Source organism: Solenopsis invicta, chromosome 6, assembly GCF_016802725.1.
Source record: "Solenopsis invicta isolate M01_SB chromosome 6, UNIL_Sinv_3.0, whole genome shotgun sequence".
NCBI classification, from domain to species: Eukaryota; Metazoa; Arthropoda; class Insecta; order Hymenoptera; family Formicidae; genus Solenopsis; species Solenopsis invicta.
The window spans coordinates 4,184,995-4,211,341 of record NC_052669.1 but is presented as its reverse complement, the minus strand read 5'-3'; the positions used below and the strand labels follow the sequence as shown (position 1 = coordinate 4,211,341).

Here is a 26,347-nt window from a genome sequence, read left to right as displayed (position 1 = left end):
TAGTCTAACACGCGTGTTTTCAGAAATTACAGTGGAATGGCAAAAAACTGCAATTCAATTTCTTTTGTTTATACAAAGGAAAAAACATATTACACGCACGTTATTCGAACAATCAAATTTAATAGTTGCGTGAGCCTAACTATAAAACGCAAACGCACGCGTTCGTTGTTCTGGTCAGGATGATGTGTTCGACCATCAATCGTGTTCATTGATCTGCGATCACGCATGCCAGGGTGAACGCCTTTTGATAAGAGGGATTAAAGCGTTGAATTATTTGTGTGACTATTATTAAATAGTAAACAGATATAAAGTAAAGTTATCGAAATCGCACTACTTTTGACGTAAAGGGTTATAATTAAGAAATCATAAGAAATATTTTTAATTTTCTTACATCATAATAAAGTACAATATTTCTCTTTTCATTTTTTTTTTCAGAATTTTATGTATTGTCATAAATTTTTAAATGACGATTTTTAATAAACCTTGAAATAGTGTGATTTAGGAAACTGGTCTCCTAATTCGTACTACAGGTATTATTCTTTCTGGAGCAAAGCGACACTTTTTCTGCTAGATTCTTTCTTTTTGAGTAAACACACGCGTAAGATAAACATAAGTTTATTTATATTGAAGATAAATATCGTAAACTAAATTTAATTTCCGTCAGTATCATTATTTCGATAACTTTTCAATAATATTGCAATAATATTGGTACATTACGGCAATATTGTTACAGTGTATGCTTTGTATAATTATTATATTTGATTTTATTGTATATGTAATCACGATCAAAGTAAAGATACTATTCAGGAAATAATATATGGCGCGACATAGGAGACTAAAACGTTCTGTAAAACTTTATTCATTTAATTTATAAATATGAGCAGTAGAAATTATTTAAATTCTGTTAATCTAATTTTAATAATATTGCAATCATTAAAAATTAGATATTTTATATTAGCGCCACTATATAACGATAAATTACTAAACAAATGATTCTATAAGTAATTATCAGAATTTGTTATTTATAATGGAGATAATATTAGTAGCTACTTATAGTAACATATTTTTCTCTAGTTAAAAGTTTCATATATCTTTACAAAAATGATTATGTTTATATTTTTATAAAATACTTTATATTTCATTAAAAAGCGTGTAATACATGTGTAAAATTTATGGAAATAATTCTGAGAATGGAATTTTCGAAATTATTTTATTAGGAAACTCAATCAGCCAAGGTTCATATATGCTAGCTAGAAATGGTAATAACGATCGATAAAAAGCTGGCCAAAATTGGTTTACAAGATTTACAGCAAAATCATCTGAAAAGAAAAATTGACATATAAGAATATGGTCTAAAAAGAAAAAACAAATTAATAAGTATAGGAAAGCATCATAAATGTAATTTTACAATAGTTACACAGATCATTACTTTTATTGTGTGTTCTATATTTGCAAAAATAGTCGAAATCAATAAAAATATTACTATAAAAAATAATAGTAATATGATTTTAATTTGTTATATAATTAACAATCCTTTTTTTGAAATCAATGTATTTATTTAATTATTAACCATAATGTAATATATCAAAGGCATCTAGAAATTTCTTTCAAAGTGCGAGATTTAAACATTTTAACTTATTAATTACACATATACAATTTATATGTGATTACAGTTATACAATTGTTTCCGATAGTTCATGAATCCTTAATTATGTACAAATTATTATTTTTTAATTTAATGTTCTGAACACACTTTTATTAAAAATGATGTGTTTTTCATATATTTAAATTGTAAATTAGTTTTACTACTTCTTCTTTTAGTAAATTTGTTGTGGGTTAGAAAAATAGTTACAGACTAAGTTATATTTGAATTAATTTAATACTTACTAAACTCTTTTCCTTGCGTTTCTACTAAATTGTTGAAATATATATCGAGTTTCTCAATTGATGGAATGACACTGAAATGTTTTATAACCCATGTATCGTTTATCACAGGTCCTGATAAATCCCATGGTCCTTTGACATTAGTCAAGGTTTCATTAAAATAACCTGTTACATAAATTATACTTACAGTTAAATATATTTACTAATAATGAGTTTGATAAATCAAAGGTTGATAGAATATTTTTTAATAAAATAATTACAATTTAGAAAAATTATTACTATTAAAAAAACGAATAAGTTATAAAATACTAATTAATAATTTGTTTTAAAGTTATATCTGTTATGTAATTCGAGCGCGCTTACAAACACACGCACACATACACATACATGCGTGTTTACACAAGTGTACTGGTAACTTTTATAGAACTTTAATACTTTTACAGAAATATTCTCTCAATCGATTGATAATAAGAATTGTAACAAATCAGGTATTAAATAGAGGTAATTTACATATATTGATATACAAATATGATCTTTGATTAAATGAGATTATAACGGATAAAATAAATAGCATTTTATTTTTTTTCTGCGCGAGTTATGTAAAATTTATTATCATATATAAATGAAAATGTGTTAGCGAATAATAAATAACTTTAATTCAATTAAATTGGAACAGTTTCGACCCACTGAGTCTTCTTCATGTTAAATTGTGTTTCGGTAATGGAATAATTTACGTGATTTATGTTTACTACTGGTTGAAAAAAAAACTTAGTGAGTAGAAGCTGATTCAATTTAATTGAATTAAAGTTATTTATTTTTGTTTATCTAACACTTTTTAATTTACTCGTCTGGGAACTTTTGATTCGGTTTTAATCCAGTGCTGAGCAATTAAATGAGCCTTATTTTAGAATCCATAAATTTCGTACCTTCACCAAAAATTCTGAATACATTTACAGCACCATTTACTTTCACGATACTTTCTACGTAAATCGATGGCACTATTCCGTATATCAGCAAACGAGGGTTGTCCCCATCTAAATGCGTTGTCACGTTATAAAAACGCATCTTTGACAAACCGACGACTGTCATATTTTTAAAATTTAGTCTTCCATGTAGATCAGCTAGATTAAGTTTAGCTGAACCATTTCTGATGAATATTGGATCCATAGGTGGAAAGTCTAATTCTGGAATTCCTACAAATAAGTTTACGTATTAATATTCTTGTAAAATAATTGATTAAAGAAATTATAACTTTTTTGAAATAATAGTGATTTATAAACTTTTAAAAAGTATACCTTTACAAATTGAAGGCCATGATTCCTGTATAGCTTTTAATAAACAATCGGAAATATCAGGTGAATTCCGTTTGCATGTTGGGAAAGCTGAATAGAAATAGAAACAAATTAAAATGGAATAATAGCAAAAATGTAAGAATTCAGTAATTGTTTTAATAAAACTATAAATATTATTTAACATATTATTTAGAAGATAATTACTTTTTTGCCTCGTATGTGTGTGTGTTTTATATTTATGTGGTAAATATTAAAAGAGTTTACTTTTTTTTCTAAATAATGTTATACATAATTTATTTGCAGTGCTTGCAATTTGCAAAAATAAAGTCTATTACTCGCGAGTAGAAATAATAATATTACTTTCTTAGAAAAACGTTTAGAAAAATTTATATAAGATAATTTTTTTAAATAAACTAATTAACAAGTACAGAAAACAATTATTGAGTTAAAAGAAAAGTAATTGTATTTTCTCACTATGACTTTATGTCTTCTATTATGTTTTCTATTTAAAAGAAATTTTAATTCAAATATGTGGCGTAAATACTTGTTTTTGTAACAGGTATAACTTCCAAGTATCATTGAGTGTTTAGAAATTAAACGCAGAAATGTCTGTATTCATTTAAGATCGAGAATAAAATGAAATAAAACAATTGTATTTTTACTGTTGATGTTATTTTATTTCCGAAAGAAAAAAAATGCGACACTGACAAATAAAAAAATATGTGGCGTGTATAAACGGGTTGTCATAACTGAACGCATGTGTCAAAGATTGTTTACAAAATTTCACGCCAGTGATATGATACTTGAAGATGAGAAGCGCTTGTCGATGACGATTAAATCAAGACTTTAATAATTAGTGGAGCAAAACGCAGAATATATTGCCGAGATATATTTATCGAATACAACCGTTATTTGTATAAATTGGATGTGAGTCATTTTGATACTGTGCCTTATGATTTGTTTGACAAAAATTTTAATCGTGATTTCCGTCTGTGATTCGTTAAACGCAACGGAGACCATCCATTTTGAAACGATTCGTGATAAACGATGAAAACGGGGTTGTACTGTGCAGTACGCAAGCGGTCTTGAGAAAAGCATTTAGAAATTGACAATTGACCGCTCCAAAATCTGAGCTTTATTCGGAAAAGGAAAAGATTATGTTGTGTATATAATGGGATTGGAAAGATGTCGTGTATTATCTTATATATTATATTTTATATCATCTTTATTACATTTACATTCTTATATTTATATTCATTTTGTGTAGTAAATAATTATATTATTTCATATAATTTATATAATTAAAACAATTGATAAGTTGACATAGATATGTATAACAAAGGGAGTCATTAACAAAAATTCTTAAAGACACTTACGATTTATAGTTTTTCCATCTGAAAATAATCCAAATGTTGCAACGATGACTATGATAGAAGTGTAGAGTAACATGTTCTTAGAATAGTTTTCCAGTGAGTAGCTAGATTGATTATGGAGCAATATGTGCGTGCGGAATCTTTATATAATATTAACTCTCAAGGCCGTGTGACGAACTCAAACGATGTTAACATGCACTGGAATGAATAATAAACAAGTTAAAGTCAAAGAATTAAAATAATTTTATTATTTCCATAATTAAATAATATACAATGTATCGCTAGATAAGTGCTGTTTTAAATAATTGCTAAACTAAGAGTTTTGAAAAAAATATTGCAATTAAGTATATAATTCTTTACAAAATTGTTTGCAAATTACAATATTATTATTTTATAAAGAAAACAAGTTTCAAAAGCCACGTAGCAACATGTAAATGTAATTAAATTTGTTAAATTTATATAGTTTTCTTGTTAGGATTTATATAAAATTATTAATTAATATTATATTAATAATAAAATAAAAAAAATAATTTTTTAATAGTTTATGATGTCAAAACTTTTGCTTTTTGCGATTATTTTACTCAAATAATTAAAATAAAAGTTAATAGCAGAAATTTTTTAGCTACTAAAATTTAAAACTATTTATGTTTAAAATTTTATAACTTGGTAAAATTGAAATATTAAGATTTAATAATGAATAGAGAAACTAAAAAATAGTATAAAGAATCTAATCCTGTACTACTCTTTAATGTAAAAACCTAATTATTTATTTAAGTTTAACTGATGCGTAATAGGAAAACGTATTATTTATCAATTATATGCAAATTTAATTATGATTGACGATTAACTTTATTACATTCTTGCTACACGTGTAATAATCTTTGACCGACAATTTATAAGAACAAATATGTATTTGAAGATTAATACAGATAAAATTTTTTTAGAGAAAGTTGTGAGAAAATTGTACTTTTATTTTTGTTATTCAAAAATTTGCGTTTAGCAGTTTTTATGTAGAAAAAAGCCATGAATATACGAACTATAGATTTTTGAATTATTTTTTAAATTATCTCATCAAATTATGTTTTTACTAATATTAATACAGTGTAATGTTTAATATTTGAAAAATAAGGTAGTGCCGCTTTAGAAAGAGGAGGCTAGTATTAGCAATTTTCCTTTATCTTCTTTCCTAATTTGATAATAAATATATGCATTTTAAGCGAACACACATTTATAAAAATAAAACTTTCGATAACAATCCATTATACAAATCAGTTAATTGGCTACATTTTAATTGGGTGGCAACATTACTTGATATTGGCGGCTAATATTTATAATATTTATAAATATTACAGCAAGATTATCTGTAAATGATAAATCGCCTTTTTTTATTTGATGTTTAAATATTGTTATATGTATGTCATAATTGCAATACTCGCAGTTTACGCACAATATTTATTAGCTCACGTGAGTATGAACTCATTTAGGAAAACACAAAGTAATCATTTTATTAGGAAATTTTTTGTATAATACTGACAAATAATAGCTATTAAATCATTTTGACATATTTCAAAGAAATTGATTGCGTTACCCGCACGTTCTAAATATCATGGTATTTTATTTCGCCTATTATTTAATCATTTTACCTTACAAGTTTTATTTAATTTAATTTTTATGCACTTTTTATAAGGATAAAACTATCAAGATATGAGATTTGTTACACAGAACACAATATTGTTAAGGTATATAAATCATTTAGACACAAACTGATTCTTGAATCATATATTTTTCCGTTTTACATATCAGTGTACATTTCGCGACACTAAGAGGACGTATATCATCTTGTAGCAGTCTTAATGTAGCAGTCTAACAAGTACTTCAAGAGATTGTAAACACCAGTCTTATATAATTTCCACTAATGAGAATGATACATCAAAGAAAAATTGTTGAGTTATGCTGATACGTAAAATGCAAAAAAGTCATTATCTCAGTAGATAGTTACTCATTGTTATAATGACGTCATTAATCTCATTTTATTTTTATATTTCTTTATAAAATGATTACAATGTACATATTATTACAATGTATATATTATTTTATACAAGGTAGTTGTTAAGTATTCTAAAAGATTTTAAAAGGTTATTCCTTACACTAATATAAGACAAAAACTTTATATGACCATCCAAAACGGCTTAATTTCCAAAATATAGGGTATCAAAGTTAAAAGATAAATTTCGTTTTTTCCAGAAATTTTGAAAATTACTCATGTTATTTTGATAAAACTTTATATATGTTTGAAGAACATGAAAATAATTTGAGTGGCTTGTGAAATTTTTTTAGAAGAAAAAACGAAATTTTTTTAAAAAGTTTTTCTTGTTTGATATCTTGTATAATTGAAACTTGTAAGCCATTTCGAATATATGGAGTTTTCGTTTTAAATTGATGTGAGGAATCACTCCTTAAAATTTTGTTGAGTACTTAACAACCACTACGTGTATATATTTATTAATTAAATAAAAAAAATTTTAAATGCAACTTGTTTGGAATTATTTAACATGATATCAAGAATTTCATACAATAACACATTAATATGTTTTGAGTTATTATAATATAACACTTTAATTATACTGTAATAATGCTGTAATTACTTTGTTATTGTAAACAAGCAATTTAGTAATTTTTCATTGTACATAATTATTTCTTGTTTTATTAACTTTGTTGTCTTGATTTGTTTCATATTCTTTGTAATGCTTATAAAAAAATAAAATTTATTAAATATTTACCATCTAATTAAAAAAACATAGCTAAATTCATGTAGTTATAATTTTTTATAAATTGTTATTTTTATAGAAAGAAGCTACAAATTTGTACTATGTGCTTAAAAGTAATAAATTAAATTGAGTTCAGATATTATTTTTTACATTTTAGTTATATTTTAATTAATATAAATAATTAGTTATATTTTAATTAATATAAACAAAATAATTGTTTCTTATTTGTAACATCCTGTTTATTACATAAATATTATATAACAGTAAAATCAGATAAGATTCAATAACGAAAATTTGTTACTATTTGTAATAGAGTGCAATTATAAAAAATTATTTTAGATCACTTAAACGATGCCAATAAAAATGCTAATAAAATGCATAACAGGAATAGAAAAGAAATTAATAAAACTAATCGTTATGTTTTTTTTTACACAATATATAATGTATTCATGCAAACGATACGTTATTAAACTTTAGATTTATGCAAGATCTTGTTACAAAATACATTTGATATTGACTATTAATAATGAAAGAAATCAATGATAGCGATAAGTGTTTTGAAGTTATTAGATAGAACTCTTGTTTTTTTAGAATTATTAGAACGTTTTTAAATTGATCTTTAAATTGTATCATAAACAATAAGAACATTATTTTTTAGATGAGAGAAAAGACAAATTAATTTTAGCAATATACTAATAATGGACTTTTTATGTATAGAATGTCCCTTAATGACCATAATAACGTGTAAAAATCCTACCATTATTGTGAGATAAAAATTCCGATATTAAATGATAGAGACTGTAATAATTTTTAAATGAGAAGAGTTACTGAAGTTGGCGAGTTAAATTGTCCGAAATTTGCGCGCTTAACTATGATATATCACATAGTAGTAAAGTATAGATATATAAATATACATAAATTTAATCTCGCCTTAAGATTAATTGATACACAATGTACAGTTGAACTTGAGTTTTTATTTTTAACCTCTATGAAATAAAAAACGCATGATACGCTATTCGTATAATTGTATGGAAAACAATGAGACTTTAGAATAAAAAAAAGAAACGCGGCTGCGAAAGCGGTAGACTGTCTGGTCATCTAGGAATATTATGATTTTATTGAGAATAATAAATCTTCGAGGATGAGCCGGAATTAATTGCAGGACCGATTGCAAGCAATTTACGACACTGATTGCAGCCGAGATGAGAGAACCATCTTGGGAAAATCTTTCGGACGCCGGAAGAGAAGGAAAATGGCTATCTTTCTCTCTCGTACCTCGCCTCTTCTCTCTTTTGAAGCGCGGATTTGAATCTACGTTTTACGGTGCAATTAATTCCCCAAGGAGAGTTGCATTTCTTGCTCCGTCGGGGGCAAGGAAAGGGATTTGCGAACGGCAAAATTTCCGGCGTCCCATAGGAACTTGGCAACCAGACAGAGACGGGACGAAGGCAAGGAAGGGAAAGAAATCAGGAAGGAGGAATAGCGTCACGGGGTTGGGCAGGGAAAAGACTGGCTACGAGATGGCAAACCGCTTCTATAGTGTTAAGGGATATACGATGGTATTATCGATGACCGCTAAATGCCCCGCTTTATCCCTGTAAAGTTAATGATTTAAGACTGTCTCCGGTGTTGACAGAATTCATTTTTCTGGGATTAGAAAGAAGCGATAACTACATAAACGATGAGTTTTTCAGCAGTTGAAAAATATCTGTGATGAGAAGCGCATTTACGTGAAGACAGAGATAATATATGAACTTTTACATTATCTGCATAAGAAATTGTTAGAAATAGTTGAATGTAAATGCTTGTATATTATAACATTATTTTGATGAAATAACGTTTTATTAAATAAAAATTTAGTTATATTGTAAGTAATCAAATGCAATTCTTTATTATTGCTGATCATTAGTCTTAAATTTTATATTTGTTTCATTAAATATGTAATAGCATTTCTCTATATTATTTATATTGAAGACAATTTTTTGACGTTAGTAAAAAATAATTACTAATATAATGAGACCAAATTACACTAATTTTTATTAATTTATTAATATAATTAGTAAAGAAAAGTAGACTATCTTATTACTACTTCACGCGATATTTATAAAACAAATAAATTATTGTGTTACAAGATAATATCAGCATAACATGCCACGCTAGATTACAGTGCGATTTTTTTATATAATTTGAAAATACTACTGCAGACATTTCGAATTTCATGAAAGTCATACAGTGCGTAAAACAATGTACAAAATTGAATGTTCCGTGCTTACAGTCGTTTCTTCCCTTTCTCAATTTCGTACATTGTTCTACGCACTGAGAATGACTTCGTGGAAGATCAAAACGTTTGCAATCGTATTTTCGAATTATATAAAACAAATAGCAGTGTAATTTAGCGTGGCTTTTTATGCTCGTATTATCTTGTAACTTGATTTTGAATTTTCCAAGCCGAAAGTATTATTGTTCCTAATTAAATAATTTTTAAAATTTTATTTTATATTGTTTAATATTGTACTTAATATTAACATAATATTAATTTGATGATAATTATATGTATACAGTACTAATTTACATTATAAGGTTAAAATCTGCTTTATAAAATTAAATTTTTTATTAACATGGTGCCTAAAATATTAATGTATATTTTCTTTTTATGATCATACTTTTGACACACATTTTTTAAAAATATCTAGAGAAAGGTCATCAATACTGATATATAATTTTGTTTTTGGATTGGATTTCTAAAACAAAAGCTGAAAATAAAACTTTGGTATGAATTATATTTTTACTTTTTTTAATTAATCATGCAAATCATGTTTATCAGTATTGATGAAGTGCAAAAATTAGTTTCCGAGAAATAATGAGATGTTGCTTTAAGAAACCTATGCTAGTATTGGTGACTTTTCTATAAATAAATTTAAAATATTTTAGTAATTTTCTTCGCTTAACAGTTGATAATAAGGAAAGTTATGAAATTTTATTAAACGCAAAAAATTCTTCCAACGATTTATTTATCGGATTTTTCTGCAGGAAGATAAAAATACGACTTTGGAGAGGCCAGTGCCTCATGATCCAGATTACTCGTATTTTCTGTATGCAGAATTGAATCAATCTAAAGGATTAAATCATTCAATCGCGATACTCGCCACTTTCACGTAAAAGTATCTCTCATATGAGAGTTGCGCTTTTCTCACGGCGATTTCTGTATAATTTACAATTCAGAAGATTTCTATATCCGCGCGCGGATTCGCCGGAGACTCGTATTGGATAGCGCGAAGCCTTGGTGTCTGCCTTTTGCCAAGCTCACGTCGCAGCTTCGGGGACAAACGGGATGTGTACGGGACGCATCGCCAAAGGAACTTCTTATTCGGGCGAGGAGAAGTACCGTCGACGGAGCCGCTTTTCCTGCCCGCTAGGGAAATCCGATACGAAGTCTATCCATGTATATTTGAGAACCTGCGGCGTTACTCGGCGCTTGGCAGAGCGTGTTACTCGCAAGCGGACAGAACTCTCCCGATATATTTACTGCTGTTTGACTTGCCCGTTTCGTCAGTCTGCCCAAGATTTTTAATGGGTCTGTGACATGACAAGTATAAATTTTGTGGACGCACAAGACGCACAGTCTACACGTTAATTTATATACTTTAAGTGTGTGCATTTATCTCGATAAAGTTTCAGTTGATGTATGTCTTAAAGAATGCAGCTATGATATGTATAACGACATGACTTGTTCGAATTAGAGCAAGATTTTGGGAACTTTTTATTCGAAATGTTCCAAATTCTAAATTTTAATATATTTTCATGTAATGTGTTTTATACATCAGTCATTGTCAACATTGTGCCAGAATACTTCTAATTTAAGACTTTCTTAAACTTCTAACAGTTTGAAAATTTACCGCAAACTATTAAATTTGTATATGAAGAATATCGGATAAAACTTAAAGAGAAGGCAAAAGAAATCAAAATTACAATGACAAAAAATTCTTAAATTATTGTACAATGTACAATGTTTTAAAAATATTTTATAGTTTTATTTTATCTCTCTCTCTCTCTCTCTCTTTCTTTCTCTCTCTCTCTTGTGTCATAATATAATATTTAATAATTTAGTGATTTATAGTAATGCATTTAATGTAATTATGATATGCTTTATTAATGTTAAATATTTTATTAATTAATTAAAACTAGTTATGACTATTTTATATTACACAAATATTACAAATCTTGATAAATAATTTTTATTTACACACGTTTTTGTTTTAACATTTTAAGACTTTGTCAATTTAACTATGTAAAAATATTTGTTTTTATTAGTTCCTATAAGATTTTTATCGCGCTTAAAAAGAATTAGTTTACTTGTTCCACCTAACAAAAGATTTTCGGTAAAATCTTATCGTTAATAAACTTTTTTCTCTTACCTTCTATCATATGCTAAGATAAATATTCTTCTGCTAACCATGTTCGTCGAGAAATGTTGCTTAATTAAAAATGTTATCTATTATGATCGGATAGGTAAGATGTAAGATCCCTCCAGTAAGAACCCCTTATGTCATTTGTCAAACGTTGTAGGAGTTCGCGGAGATTACCAAATGAAACTAATTAAGAAGATAACGGGAAGATTGTATCTCGCGCTCCCCATTACACATCGTGCTGATGAATTACGTCTTTCTTCGAAACGGCTGTGTGCATTCGTTACACCGTGCCATTTTTTCAGAAGGCTGCACGGAGTAATATTTAATCCTGTCTTATCTACCTATTTCAAATCTATTTTTTAGTCTACTGTTATCTCATCTTCACACAGTTCTTAGGTAGTTATATAGTTGAGCATAAATTACTTGATTCTTTTTTCGAGAAATTGAGGTATTAATTTCCGTCTTAATATAACATCTTGATCTAATAATTCTTTCTCGAGACAAGCTTCATTTATCATTAAATCCAATTAAATTATTAAATCATTAAAACTTTCTCACAAATAATCTGCAAAATAGAGTTTGATAATTTAATTTACATCCACATTGTAGAAAAAATTTTTATCGCTTTCGATACAGTAATAATTTTACAGTATATTATAAATAATAAAAATTTGACAATATCTTTTATCAAGTTAACGTACAAAAAGTTTTATTTCTTTTATTATTTTTAACATAGTGTAAAATTATTATAGCATTAAAAACTACGAAATAAATTGTTTCCACAATGTGGATGTAAATTAAACTGTCAATCTCTATTTTGCAAATTATTTGTAAAAAAGTTTTAATGATTTAATAATTTTTTTTTGTTTTAATAAACTCTAATTAGACTAACTATCTATCGCAAAGAGTACACAAAGATTGTTAATTGACAGTTACATTTGGACAATATTTACTTGGGCGTCAAAACCTTAATTAAGCTCACGTTAAGACGAGGTCTAACCGGAAACGTCGCTGAAGTCACATGTACCCTCGAACTTCCTCGTGAGAAACTATCCCCGATAGCTCTACGCGCGTCGCGTGCAGCTACAGCAAACCCGCGCCAAACTTTCCACTGTGCGGTGTGGCTGTTTACACGAATCCGATTTAATCGAATTCGCCTAATTCGGCAGCGCGTCCTCGAAATTCCAAGTCGATTCTGACGAAGCTGGCTGCAACGAAGACAGCAGAGTCTCTTCGTGTCGCTCGGCCCGTTGCCGCAGTTTGCCGAACAACGAAGATTGGCTGGTTCGAGCAAATTTGGCGGGAGTCAAATTTGCATGTTGTGGACTTAGGTCCGAGAGACGTGTAAAGAGACAGAGAACAAGAGAAAGAGAGTAAGATAGATAAATAGAGTGAGAGTGAGAAGGAAGATTGCGATGAGGGTTGGAGAGGGGAGCAAGAAGCAAGCCAGGGACCTGGGCGAAAGGGCACGTTTAACTAAACTATAGCGGTAACGATGGAATAGTTCGAGCCCATAGCTTACCACCGAAGGTGTGCGGTACTTTAGGCAAGAGGTTGGGAAGATGAGGAGACGAGGCGCCAAGCGTGGAGCTGTGGAGAGGAGAACGAGGAGAGGTGGGATGTCGGTGGAGAGAGAGAGAGGAGAGCTAGTACCAGTTAAGGGAGACTATAATGGGAAACTTCCTCTGCTACAGCAGCAGCAGCAGCCAAGTCTCTCGTCGTTTCGCACGCGGTAGGTGCGCTTTCCACCTTGCACCAGACTCCTCGCGCAAGCACGGAGCTGCATGTCATACTGCGGTCGTGTTTCCGGAGGTATATGTATATGCTGGATACACTAAGCTGTTCGGAGCGTACGTGTGCGTCGCACAGTAGGTACGGGAAAGAGACTTGACTTCGCTTCCGGCAAACTTGAGACTTTATTAATTCATTAGTTCCTCTTTTCTTATTAATACTGAGTTAAGGAAGCGTGCGAGCAATACTATATTTTTTAAATACTTTGTTTTAAATATTTTCTTGACAGTGTCAAAATACAGAATTTGCTGGTTGGTGCTGAAACTTTGTCGATAGAATTCAACTGCAAACTTGTACAACTGATGTTGATTTAACAATATAAATATCACAAATAAATATCTTTTATAATTATCTTTGATCTAGAAAAAATGAAATACACAAATCTCTCTGTCTCTCTCTTCTTTTCTCTAGAGAAAATTGTATTTTATAACTTATGTAAATTTTTATTAATTTTTTTTATGAATTAAACTTTAGTGTAATAATTAAAATTATTAGATACAATTATCTTTAATTATTTAGGGATTATTAGTTATATTAGAAGAAAGGTAATATGGCACTTATTTACATTTATTCAATAACTTTAGTAACTGTTAATAATTAAATAATATTTTTTATTGAAACTTGAACGATTTTCGTTAAAGTATGGTTTAATAAATTCTAGATTTCAAGTTATGAAATAGTAAGACGCGATTTGTAAAAATGTGACACACTGCATAATGGGTAAAAAAGGAAATGGAATAATATAACTACCTGGAAAATAAATTTAAAGAATTGGTTTTATTTGAAATACACACAGTATTTTACACAGTATTTACAAAATTATATATTTTTAAATTTTTATTGTGTAGAATTTTTCTAATTTAGAATTTGTCTGCGTTCAGAAACATTAGAGATATCATTTTGTTGTGTTTAATATTAAACTGTTTAATATTAAATAACGAGATTAAAATGATATCTCTAATGTTTTGAACGTAGCCATCTAGAGTGACAATCGATTTATCAAAGAAATTTTGATATAAAGTAGCTCTCTTAAGTAGCCATAATAATAAACTGTTATAGCTCTTGAATAATTTTGCATAACTCAAAATGTGTAGCCGAAAAGAGAAAGCAGAAAAAAAACAATTAACAATTAAATACATTTGTATGATAATATGAATAAATTTAAAAACCTGATGAGGAAGTATCTGTCATTAAATGTTAAAATATATAAAAAAAGTTTTGAAAAGTAAAAATACGTTATAATAATTGTCGGATATTGTGTATTGGCATATAAAGCGTCACAACGTGATGACGGCTATTAAACAAATGATTCCATAAACAATCGTTAGAATCTAATAACGGAGATAAAAGGAGTAAATAAGTCATAATGCTATCTCTTTCTTCTCCTCTAGCAAAATACAAATATTTGATTTTCATAATTTTATTATTAAAAATTATTATTAAATTATTCAAATGATTTTGCATTATTATATTTACATCAGATATATTTTAAAGGGCAATAGAGAGAAATTTATCTTTACATTACAGTTTTTACGGGCATATAAAAATTTGCTGTTTACTAATTAATTGATTGATTCTTTTCGTATATGTATAATATGTATAATTTCTTATATGATACGGAAAATTGATAAAATTTCTCACAAGTTTTTTTTTAATAACAAATACAATAGAATTTTTATACCGCGAGCAAAGTGTTCCTTTGATATGCAAAATGTTGGCAAGCCCTCTTTTCAATTCGATAATGTCGCATTTCAAACTTCCATTAAGCACTTAAAAATAATTTCATTATCGGCTTGCTTGATATGCAAATCAGGCGCTATTTCGAGAAGGTCCTCCGAGTTTCACTCGAGTTCTATTTTACGCGTTAATCAGAGGAAATTACAACTTTAATATTTACTACTTTTCTAATACATTTTTTAAATTATTTTAATTGCTAAATAAATGTAAACAATTAGATCTATTTGTAATTCTTATTAATTTAACTTTATTTACGGTTTGCTAATTTTTAAAAAGCGAATTAAAAACGATGATGAGCATAACAGAAGTTTTCGGTACGAAAAACTTTTTTGTTGTTTACAAAATACGTACAAGATATTTATAATGAAGAAAAAAATCTCTTGGCTGAGTGTAAATAAATTAGCAACTGCGAAGAAATCGTACGATGTCTCGCACAATCTAAAATATAAAATGAAAGAATCGGAAATGTAAAGTCACAAGAGAAAAGTTATTTCTGACTAATCTTTCTGAATCTGATGAGAGTAGAAGTCGATGTTGTTAATGGTGATTCAAAATCACAAACGGAACATAAAACTATACAAGTCAATCACTGTACAAACATGGCAAGCAATACGTCTCTGCCAAAGTACTAAGCACATGCGGTACCATAGTTAGCCATGATTTGCACGATGTCGATACTGCGGCCATAAACAAATGACAATTTCCATTAGTATCGAACGACGAGCATGCGTCGATCGTGATCGTAAATAAGCGTCGAAATCGCGATTGTCTTAACTCGTTCATGTCTGAGGACGTGTCATGACGAACGTCAAACAAACACCGTGTAATCGAAGCTAAAGGGAGAACGAGGAATTATGGAAAGGGAGTGAAAGAGAAAGAGATACGATGATAAAAAGAAAGAAAATAGTAAACTTTCAGAAAACAACAATTTTGTTGTTGAAAGAAGTTTAATGCTTAACTTTTTATGCTTACATATTTTTATAATCAAATTATACAATTATACAAGCCGATTTATTTGTATAAAATATTTTTTATGCAAAGTGATTGTGTGGTGTAGAAAATATGCTTTTCCGAATTGAACGATATCGTTTTCTCGTTCTTGATTAGTGGAGAAAATAGGAGCGCGTCACGATCGAAGCTTCAGGAGAGGTCTGAAAGCAACGATCGATTACCTGCTGTTTCGCAGTATATCTCGGTAACCGCTGGGAAGACATATCGCATTATACGATGGCTGTTAAATTGCGGGATGTCCGCAGTATCCGTAATTTCCGCCTTCAGGAGGTCGGTGCGCCGCACAGGAGTAGACGGCTTCGTCCAATCCGTCGATGCCCATAACCATACCTTCTCTGTTGACTAGGGTACCACGATACTTCCTAGACAGATCAATTTGTACGTCTCCTAGATCCCGGATCATAGATGAGCGTGTAATTGGGTGGCCCAGATCCGCGTTATACTACAGTCAGGAAGAGGAAGGGAGCAAGTGCAAGGGATAGGGAATATACATAGACGAGGCACGCTTCATCGATATCAATGACGTTAACTGAGCCATGTTTCCATCCTGATAGGCCGCCGCATAATTACCCAAACCCTACATTTAGCTTAATAGTCGCATCATCATTCGATAAACATGTTATTATTGGAAGAGCGGATATGCCGCGCGCTCGGAGAAGCGCGAGAGACTATGTGTTTACATACTCGCGCAAATATATTGACGGCGTCAACCACCGTCTGTATGTCGTTTCAGTCCCGCTACCGTGAAGCTGTTATATGCTAATGTGACTGCCATGGTTGCCATGGTTGATCTGAGACCACCGACGAATCGATCGATACTTTTTATTAAAACACACCTGCAATAACTTGTCTCTCTCTCTCTTTCTTTTTTTTTATTTTGTTGCGATGCATTTTTTTCAGAACACAATTGTTCATTTTTGTACAATTTTCTTCATCTCAGACACAAGATAATTTTATATTTACAAGATGCATATATATCGCACTTTTAATATTTCAATTTGTTGCTTTAATGCAAATGTGTTCAAATGAAATGAAATAACATCTTATTCCTTGTTTGAGAAAAGTATCTTTTCTTATAAAAATACGTATCTACTTTTGCATAAGAAAGTTTATCAAATTCCTATCTGTTTGATACTATCAAGTAACATTTAATTAACGTTTATTTAATTAAAGCAAAGTTGTAATATAATTTTTTAGCACAGAATATCTTTGTTTAAACTAACGCATTTTACAGAATATTTATATTCTTTTTCTTTTCTTAGTTTGTGATTATTTAAGATACTGAAAGAATATGTGCTCAACTTTAATAAACAAGTTAAACAAGAATTAAGAAAAATGTAACAGCCCAGATTATTATATCGATATAATGAGAACATTTTCGGCATGGCTAGGATAATAAATGACAAGAGTGGCTTTTTTCTTGTCCGTTGTAGCATGAAACAAGCACAATGTTATCTGGTGAAGAGGTTCGTCGCGGTAAGCGCCGGTTTTCCTTTCGGTTGATCTCGTCCGCGAAAATCGCCATAGAAACGTGACGCTGTGACGGCGTTGCGGATAACGCGATAACGAGCGGATAATCTTCCACAGTGAGCTGACTAAACAGCGATTACACCCTTAACTTCTCGCCTTTCTCGTACTCAAGAATTCGCGCCGCGAAGTTTAATGGCGATAAGCGGCGCCGCTTACGCGCCCGACGATCCACTTTCCGCGCCGACCATCCGTATTACCGATATTATTCATCGAATAGGATTTCCACGGTGAGTCTTAGTCGCTCATACGAATAATTCATCAAATTGGAATCAAGTATCTACGCGGAAGCGCGGGATTATACTCCAAGATTTCCGTAGGGAGATAATAGAATATTCATTGCTTTCTTAAGAAAATTCTCTATGAAAATTTATAGAACCTATTCTTTCTCTCCGCAAACAACCTTTGTATGAAAGATAACAATTGAATAATGATTTATATCAATATCAGACATTGTTAATTAACATTTGATATGCAAATAATACATGTATTAAAAAGAAGCACAAAATTTGCATTTTAAATGTCTTGAAACAGAAAGAGATAGGATATAAAAATATTTTAAGAAAATGGATTGTCCTATGATATTAAAATACCCCTTAAATCGAGTGAGTATCAGTGATTTCTGAAAAATTTTTTTAAAAAACTTTAAACAATGAATATAGCGTGTTTTCCTATTGCATCTATTTATTAAGCATGTATTTTTTAAGGAATAGAAATTTTTTATTACTTAGGATAAACTAATTGTTATTCTTCTTTATTTCATCTATTTGGAATTTTTCTGTTTTAAACGATTCTGCGTGTTTACAGAAAGGCAGAAAGATAATTATAATCAATCATAACCAATTTGATTGCAATCTCATAATTAATTTGAATAGGTAAATATTTGATAATGTAACTGATTTGTGAAAATGATACATTATGATTGCGTTTGTATAAATATTATAAGTTTTGGTAAATTAGTTACCACGCTATTTACTTTGCATATTGTACTAATGTCCTAACAAACTTGTAATAGATTCGTGTGGTTTAAATTTCTGTTCTAAAAATATTTATTTCAAATGTAATTTTAGTCCTAATGTATCGATACTGTAGCGGGCAATCTTTTTTCTGCTATAAAACGGAATATCGCATGCAATATTCTCAAATGCTTATTTAATGGCGGACGAGACTCCATTACCTGCGTTTATGTCCCATATCGCAAATTTACGGCACAATTAAGGCCAGCAAAAATCATTAAGGTTACTTCTTAACAGAGATACAACTTGAATCACTAAAATATTGAATGTTCCTCATAAATAGGGAAAACGCATAGCCGTTCTCTCCTTCACTGATTAATTAATTTAATACGCTTTTTTTTGTATACAGTACTTTTGAAAAAGAAATTTTTCAAAATATCTTTATAGTACACATATCTCTAATTATATGTCTGCAAAATCTAAAAAATTCTTTATTTTTTCCATATCAAATTTAACCGCATAAAGCGGGATAGCATTACGATGCCTTTGTTCGTTTTCTTTATAGTTAACGTTGTTGAGCTCCGAATCTTCCTTTTTCTTACCGCTCGATGAACTCGTGCTGCGTATTAAGACCAAGGTAGATTCGAATTTTGCATTCTGCATTCATGTCGCAACCACAATGGCGGTTGCACGTAATGTCGACGCAAAGAAGAAAAAAAGAGCGTCGCGCATCGTTACGCTGCGACACTGCCGGGCAGGGGGTTAAGACACTGTGCTCTTTCCTCGCATGACCAGTAGGGAAACGTCCCGTTTCATATCATTAAGCGTATTTATTGCCAGCTTGCGAAACAGCCGCCACCGGGCCCGTGTCGTGGCCCGTGGGCCACGGTAAATAACGGTCTTCGGAGCCGCGGCGTATATGTACATGCGCGACTGTCCCAGTTTTAGCCGCGTTGCGGGAATAACAAATAAATACATCGGCGAAAAGTAGCTGTAGCTAAGTTATGCTGCTCGCCCGGCCATAAATAACGAAAGTTGCGCCGTTTACGGGCGCATGCTTGTGCGGAATAACGCGGGCCTTCATGCACCAGCGGGTGCACGCGCCGTGCTTGTTCGACCGCGCGGCGCGGTGAATCGTTTTCGTGAATCGCGCCGCGATATTTACTTTTATTCGCCCCTCGTCGTGATTCCGCGATGTTGCTGGTACATCAATGGTGGTTGTTTCCGCTGGGTGTCTCTCGCGCTCGTACGTGGGATGCAACTTGGCACATCCAGAAGCGGATTGGAGAAAAATTGACGATAATTTGGGCAGTGAAGAAAACAGAGACACGCGGTGAAATGTTCATTAACTTTGTTTTTCTATTATCTTTTTATATAAGTAGCTTTTATAATGGATTTTATAGCTTGTTTCATATTTCTACAAGTTATCTTATTGTTCTCTGTAAGACCATTTTGGGCTATTTATACTCACTATGGAAACGTTAAAAATCTGTAAAGGAGAATTGGCCGGCTACAAAAGCGAGTAAATGTTGTATGAGATGTTTGCGAAATGTAATGTTACCTTCAGTTAACCAACCGCGGTACAGCTTAACTTATGGAAAATGAACAAAATGGAATTTACGGTGGTTTAATATAGAATTGTGCAAGCGTAAATATTGTCTTCTTTTGCTCTCCAAACGAGTACGATTGTGGGAATGTGCCTTCGACAAATGTTAAAGTACGCATAATATAAGAAATGTTGTCGCTGTTTCTAACGTAGCGAAAGAAAAATAGTCCTAACATCTGTACATCACTATTCGTGGTAATATCTGTTATAAACGTTTCTTGATTCTATGTTCGAGCATATGTGGCGGGTGCAGCAACGCCCGCGTCTGGCTTGTTGATGTCGGGTATCATGGATGGGTAACATAGACTAAAATACATTGGAATACCTGCATATTCATATGCAGGTCATATTCATGTAAATGCCAATGCGCGCGCATTACGAGAAGCGTATATTACATGGCTAAGTCAAAGAGTGCGTGGAAAAATGCCTCGCCGTCAGATACACGCAAACTATTTGAAATTTGTATTAAAGACCTTTTTTTTGTTTGTGGTATACGCGTAATTAATTTGTAAGAGATTTTCACGTTTCATTTATCATTATTTTTCTATAAATTTTATATTATTCTTACAAAGAAAGGTTCTCATTCTGTCCATCTCTAGTTTTAATAAAATCTTTAGTGGGTTTGTAAAGGGGATTAAAATATTCGATTTTTTTTTATTGTATTTTTTATCGCCAATCAAATTTTGCAAGTTTAATAAGTAAAAAATTAGCTCTGGAAAATCAACTAAATTTTTGTTTTTTAACTATAAAAAATTAATTTTTATACTAGAGAATAGCTTTTAAAATTCTGTACATTTTGTATATTTACGAAATTACATTTTATTTAGAAGTTACGGCCGAATGATGAAAATTTAGTCGATTTTCGAAGACTGATTTCATTTTTTAAACATTGTTGACGATAAGAGAGAATGTATTAAACATTTTTATTCCCTCTACAAACCCACTAAATTTCATTAAAATTAGAGGACACCTGTGAGCTTCTTCTTGTTAATGACTACAATGGATACATTAAATTTTGTTACAAAGGGATGGTTCAGGAAATATAATTGTATCGCTTTAAAAACATCAGTAATTCTTTCTCCGTGATATAAATAACGTATATTAACAATTATTTAAGAAATTTAAGATTGTTAATGGGTATAATCAAAATAGAATAAGTAGATTATTGACGATTGAAAGATTTTATATTCGTATATTACAATACGGAAAGAACAATTTTACTGTAATATCTAAATATTTAACTACATCTATTAAAATAATTATGTGAGAGGTTCAAGCATGATGATACCGATGCAAAAAGTATGGCAATCAGTTTAAGCGTCTAATGCAAATTTTTTAATGGCACAACATAATTATTTTCAGATCTGTATTTCTTTAAAATTGTCCTTTCCGTGAAGAGACGGAAGTTTCTTACGATTTCTAAAATGAGATGTACGTATAATGCAATCATGTAACCGCGTGTTTCAAGTCGAAACCCTTTGCACAGATAATATAAATTATAACTTATAATTATGAAAGTTTTGCAATTAATTTGAAAGGAGCACGCTCCTGGGATAACTGCTGCGATGGCGCAAAGAATTGCACAGCTTGAAGTGCCGCGGAGCTTCAGGTGAATCCGCGTGCAGTTTGAGCCATGGGATAATTTCTTCGATTGCACGCAACGCGGCAAGAAACGCAAGAGACGTAAATTTTCTAAGTGTTCATGCCACCGGGAGGTAAAACATTCTCCGCTCGCGCGTAAGTAAATACAAACTGCTCTGCGCGCACGGACACAGGCGCGACGAAGCCCGGAAGTTCGACTTGTACAACTTGCCGAACCAATATACTGCTGCGGCCGACTAAATGAAGGAACTTAAGTGAAAAGTTTGTCCGTAACCTACGAAAATACTGCAGTGCCTACGTATTGAAAACACGAGTGAAATACCTTAAGGAAGTTGCGAAAGGGGCAAGGGAATAAGGAACGTTACGGGCAGACATCGCTTGTCTTTCCGCCGCGCCGGTCTCGACGCGCGAAGGCACAGCGCCGCGAGGAAATTTACATCTTCGCAACTCGGAATACGAAACGATCCTTCACGTTGAAGATTTCGGAATCCAGTCGCGTTACACAGTTTCTGTAAAGGGCGGGACCTCTTAGCATTCCGCCAACGGATTTTGTTCGCGCGCGCGCTGATAATCACGGAATATCTTTTTTACATTTTTTCGTATGATTTCGCACGTCCAATGCGTACCCAATAGCAGTCTCATGATACTCATTTGCGGAAATCTTGTGAAACACGTTAGAAAGATAATATCTTAATCTATAAATCTCCATAGATTCCCAGGAACTGGACGAGTTTTAAATCTCGACCAAATCTGATTCCTTCTCTTTTACCGTTCGTAATAGACAGTGCGGTTTATACTCCGAATAGATTTAAGCATATACGGCATAAGTACGTTCTAAATTAGATTTGTGTTGCACGCATGTCATACAGGAAGATTAATTCTCTTGTCTCTTGGGGAAGACTGAGGCGCCCGCCCCCCTTCCAATTACGTAAATTGCGGCCCTGCATGGTGCTCATCGAAATCATGTATGATCCATGTATGGTGTAACTGACATCTACGTTCTTACTCGTGTCAGATTTCGCTGTTTTCTTCCAATTTGGCAGACACGCCATTTGGGCATTAAGCGTGTGTAGGTGAACACGTGGTTTGCCGCCAGATGTGCACCTCGTTGCTTCACACCTGGATACAGGCTGTAAAATCCCACATTACAGAGATTTAGTGGTATTAGTGAGACGTATATATGACTAGTGTAACATTGTGGTTATCCAATAATGTTGTCAAACTCGCGGCTGTTTGAGCCGCGACATCAATCGTGCTGATATATTTTTAACCGCAGCGAATAAATCATAAAAGATAATGCTTACACCCAAAAAACAGAAGCTTTAAATAAAACATTGTTACTAATGTTACGGTAACAATTTATGATATCAATTCGAGTGCAATATTGCATTCATGAATACATTATTGACTTGTTACATTTATTTCTGTTTAAACATATCGTAGTAATTAAAGTTACAATTTCACACATAAATTTATGAATTTATTTTTCACATCTTGATAATATTTAATAATTTTTCATTAAAAAATCATAGCATTGTTTGAAGCTTTATCAATTTATAATTTTTAATCGTGCTCGTAAATAGCAATTGATACGTTGATTATAATAATACGAGTACTGTAGCTATAGTGCCCGTGCACACAGAAATTAGTATCAAATTAACAATTCATTGTTTTATATAAGCGAAAATATAAAATCTTCTTGGAAGAATTTATTATCTTAAACAGACATAATTTGCTTACATAAAAAAAATTGTTCTCTTCATGTAAGCAAATTATGTCTGTTTAAGATAATAAATTTTTCCAAGAAGATTTTATATTTTTGCTTATACAATGAATTATTGGTTTAATACTAATTTTTTTAAGCACTATTACTATTTTTTAAACGCAATTGACTATAAAATTTTATTTCCTACGCGTAAGCATCATGAGCTATTCATTTTTTTTACGCATAAAACAAAATTAATCTTGCGCGCAATGAGAAAGAAACGGATATTAAACGAATTATCGATAAATCAAGTTCTTCCTCTACCTGTAACCGCAGAGGCAGTAATGAGTGTACAGTTGCCGCATAATAGTTTGTAGATAGACTAGTTGTTGTATTTCCCTCTTGCTCCATGAAGTGTATAGCTTACGATAAGACTTACTTTGTAGCCAGGTCTCTGCAACGCGCAAAGCCAGATTCACGATTTACTTTAGAATTGCTGGCCAGGAGATGCGCATCCCTAACGTAAGCCAATTTAACTGGTGAGAGCAGCCAGGTGCATCGGTGCGCAGTTTATCTTAAGACGAATCATTTAGAAAGAGCAAAATATTTTTTCCAGCTTTTCTCTTTCGATTTAATGTACAGAATTACAATTGTGCAAATTTTTTTTAATTGCCATTTTGTAAAAAAAATTGTAAATTATAGATTGAACGAAATGGGTTATTGAATGTGTCAAAAAAAATTATTTATAATAAAAAATTGAATTCTTACATAATTTTTGCACGCGTGGTATGCACTGATATTCTAATGCTTTCTTAGGAAAAGACCGTATGTTACACATAATACACTTGTGTAAACACAACATTTATCTTCTGTTGTATATTTCTCAAACGCAGAATAAAATTTAGGAAAATCTAGTTTACGTTTTGATCGCTAAACGTCTATATATCTTATCGCACGTCGTATAATAAAAAAAAAGAAAGAAAGAAAAAACGACGAAATGCGGGACAAATGTGAATTGTCGATCGTTTTTCCGACGTGCTCGCGATCTAAGTGGAATAAATGCGCGGCTCTAGCGAAGAGAGCAGTGAGCGTCGTGCTTACCGGTGGTAATGCGGCTTTACGAAGATTCGCAACCGGGAAACGAGTGTAAATGTGCATGGTGTCGTAGCGGGCTAATATCGTAAAGCGGTATCTGTAGAACACGCGGACATCGGGGAGTTAGGTTACGGAGTGCAGCTGCAATTCAGAGGCGCGGAATGCCGCGACTATTGCACTCGCGACCACACATAGCTGCGTAAACGCTGCACGGACACAGCTACTTCTCTCCCGCGCGTTTCTTCCTTTTTCTCGATATAAATCAACTCCGGCGCTACCGTAAACTTTATTTGAAAGTACCGGGAGAGAAGATTTAAAGCCGTAGACAAAAATAATCTCGAGAAGGAGGAAGAAGGAAAGCGGACGGCAAAGTGGCGGCATGGAGGCTCAGGGTGAGGTGAGAGAACTGTGGGCAGAAAGACGGACGAAAGAAGGAAGGTACGGCAAAGGGAAAGAATGAGAGTTTTCCCACGTAGATAGGATACGAAGTAAAGTCGATAAGATGTATTGGACCGTGAACAACATTGGTTGTGGGGCTAACACTTCTTTACGTTCGCACAGGGCGGAAGTGGAGGGGTTAAAATTGCCATACCTACTGTTGCCATCGTCCGCCTTATCCACTAAGACATTTCTTCATAAATGAAATCGAAAAACTACAATTGCGCACTTAAGTGCGGGCGATAGTCGCATTTCGCTTATGTGTAATATCAGTCCAGCCGGAAGAAAATTTGAGAAAATACACGGGCGAGCTCGTAAAACGACAACAATATTTCATGCTATATTGAAATTCTCTGCTACAAGGAACGAATATTCGAAGCAAGTATAAAGTTGAGATACAATTATATAATGTGATATCAAATCATTTCTTTTTGAATTTATATATTGTAATTCAAATATGTTTTTAGAGATTATACATTTTTTAAATAAGTACAGTTGCTTTATTTTATAAAAATAATTTATTACGGGAGAATGATAAAAAGAATTATATTATATATGTGTATATATAAATAATTTGAAAGCTAACTATTATATTAATTTTATTACATTTTATTATATTTTTAAATATAATAAACTTATTTTCTCTCTTTTTTTCGTTCTTTTTTTCTCTTTCTTTTATTTTATAGACTTTAATAATTAAAATATAATCTGTGTTTTGTCTCATTGAATATTAGCATTTATTTAATTTCAATAATTTTAATGAATTGGAAATTTATTCTTAATGAATTCTTAATTAAAAATTCTATACCAGAAAAATTAGTTTTATATTTTTGTCTGAAAATTCTTAAGAAAAACGAATTGCAAATAATTATAATTAATAATTGAATTCACTAAGCGTGTGTAAAAAAAATTATGCAATATGACCAATATTATTTCTTTCTAATAAAAAAGTTTGTCATCATGCTATCTTTTAAATTTTATTTTGTACTATTGATTAGCGTGATGCGTTGCGTACTTATACATACTTTGCAATCTTTAGGATAAATAACTTAAATAGCTCAAGTTCCACGTAGCGGTGAAATGCCTGCCTTCATGATATCGTGGGCCTTTGTCCCTTCGACAAGAACAGCGCAAAGTTTCGTTGAAGCGGTAT

At 31.4% G+C, this 26,347-nt stretch overlaps 1 protein-coding gene and 1 long non-coding RNA gene across 3 annotated transcripts in view; one reads left to right on the top strand and one right to left on the bottom strand.

Annotated features, from left to right (window-relative positions):
• Positions 1–26,347, top strand: part of LOC120358003 — an 84,437-nt gene that overhangs the window by 49,530 nt on the left and 8,560 nt on the right. The gene's annotated exons all lie outside the window — the stretch shown is intronic.
• On the bottom strand, positions 829–6,353 carry LOC105193908. 2 transcript variants are annotated; one of them, XM_011158596.3, is made up of 6 exons: positions 6,193–6,353; positions 4,553–4,747; positions 3,180–3,266; positions 2,811–3,077; positions 1,888–2,049; positions 829–1,319 (listed from the first exon to the last, which is right to left on the bottom strand). In XM_011158596.3, exons 2-6 carry the CDS (start codon positions 4,623–4,625, stop codon positions 1,171–1,173), a joined length of 738 nt encoding a protein of 245 aa, XP_011156898.1. In that variant the 5' UTR covers positions 4,626–4,747; positions 6,193–6,353; the 3' UTR covers positions 829–1,170. The 2 variants fall into 2 exon arrangements, with proteins under 2 accessions (XP_011156898.1, XP_039306265.1); XM_039450331.1 differs by lacking the exon at positions 6,193–6,353 and having other exon boundaries at positions 4,553–4,762.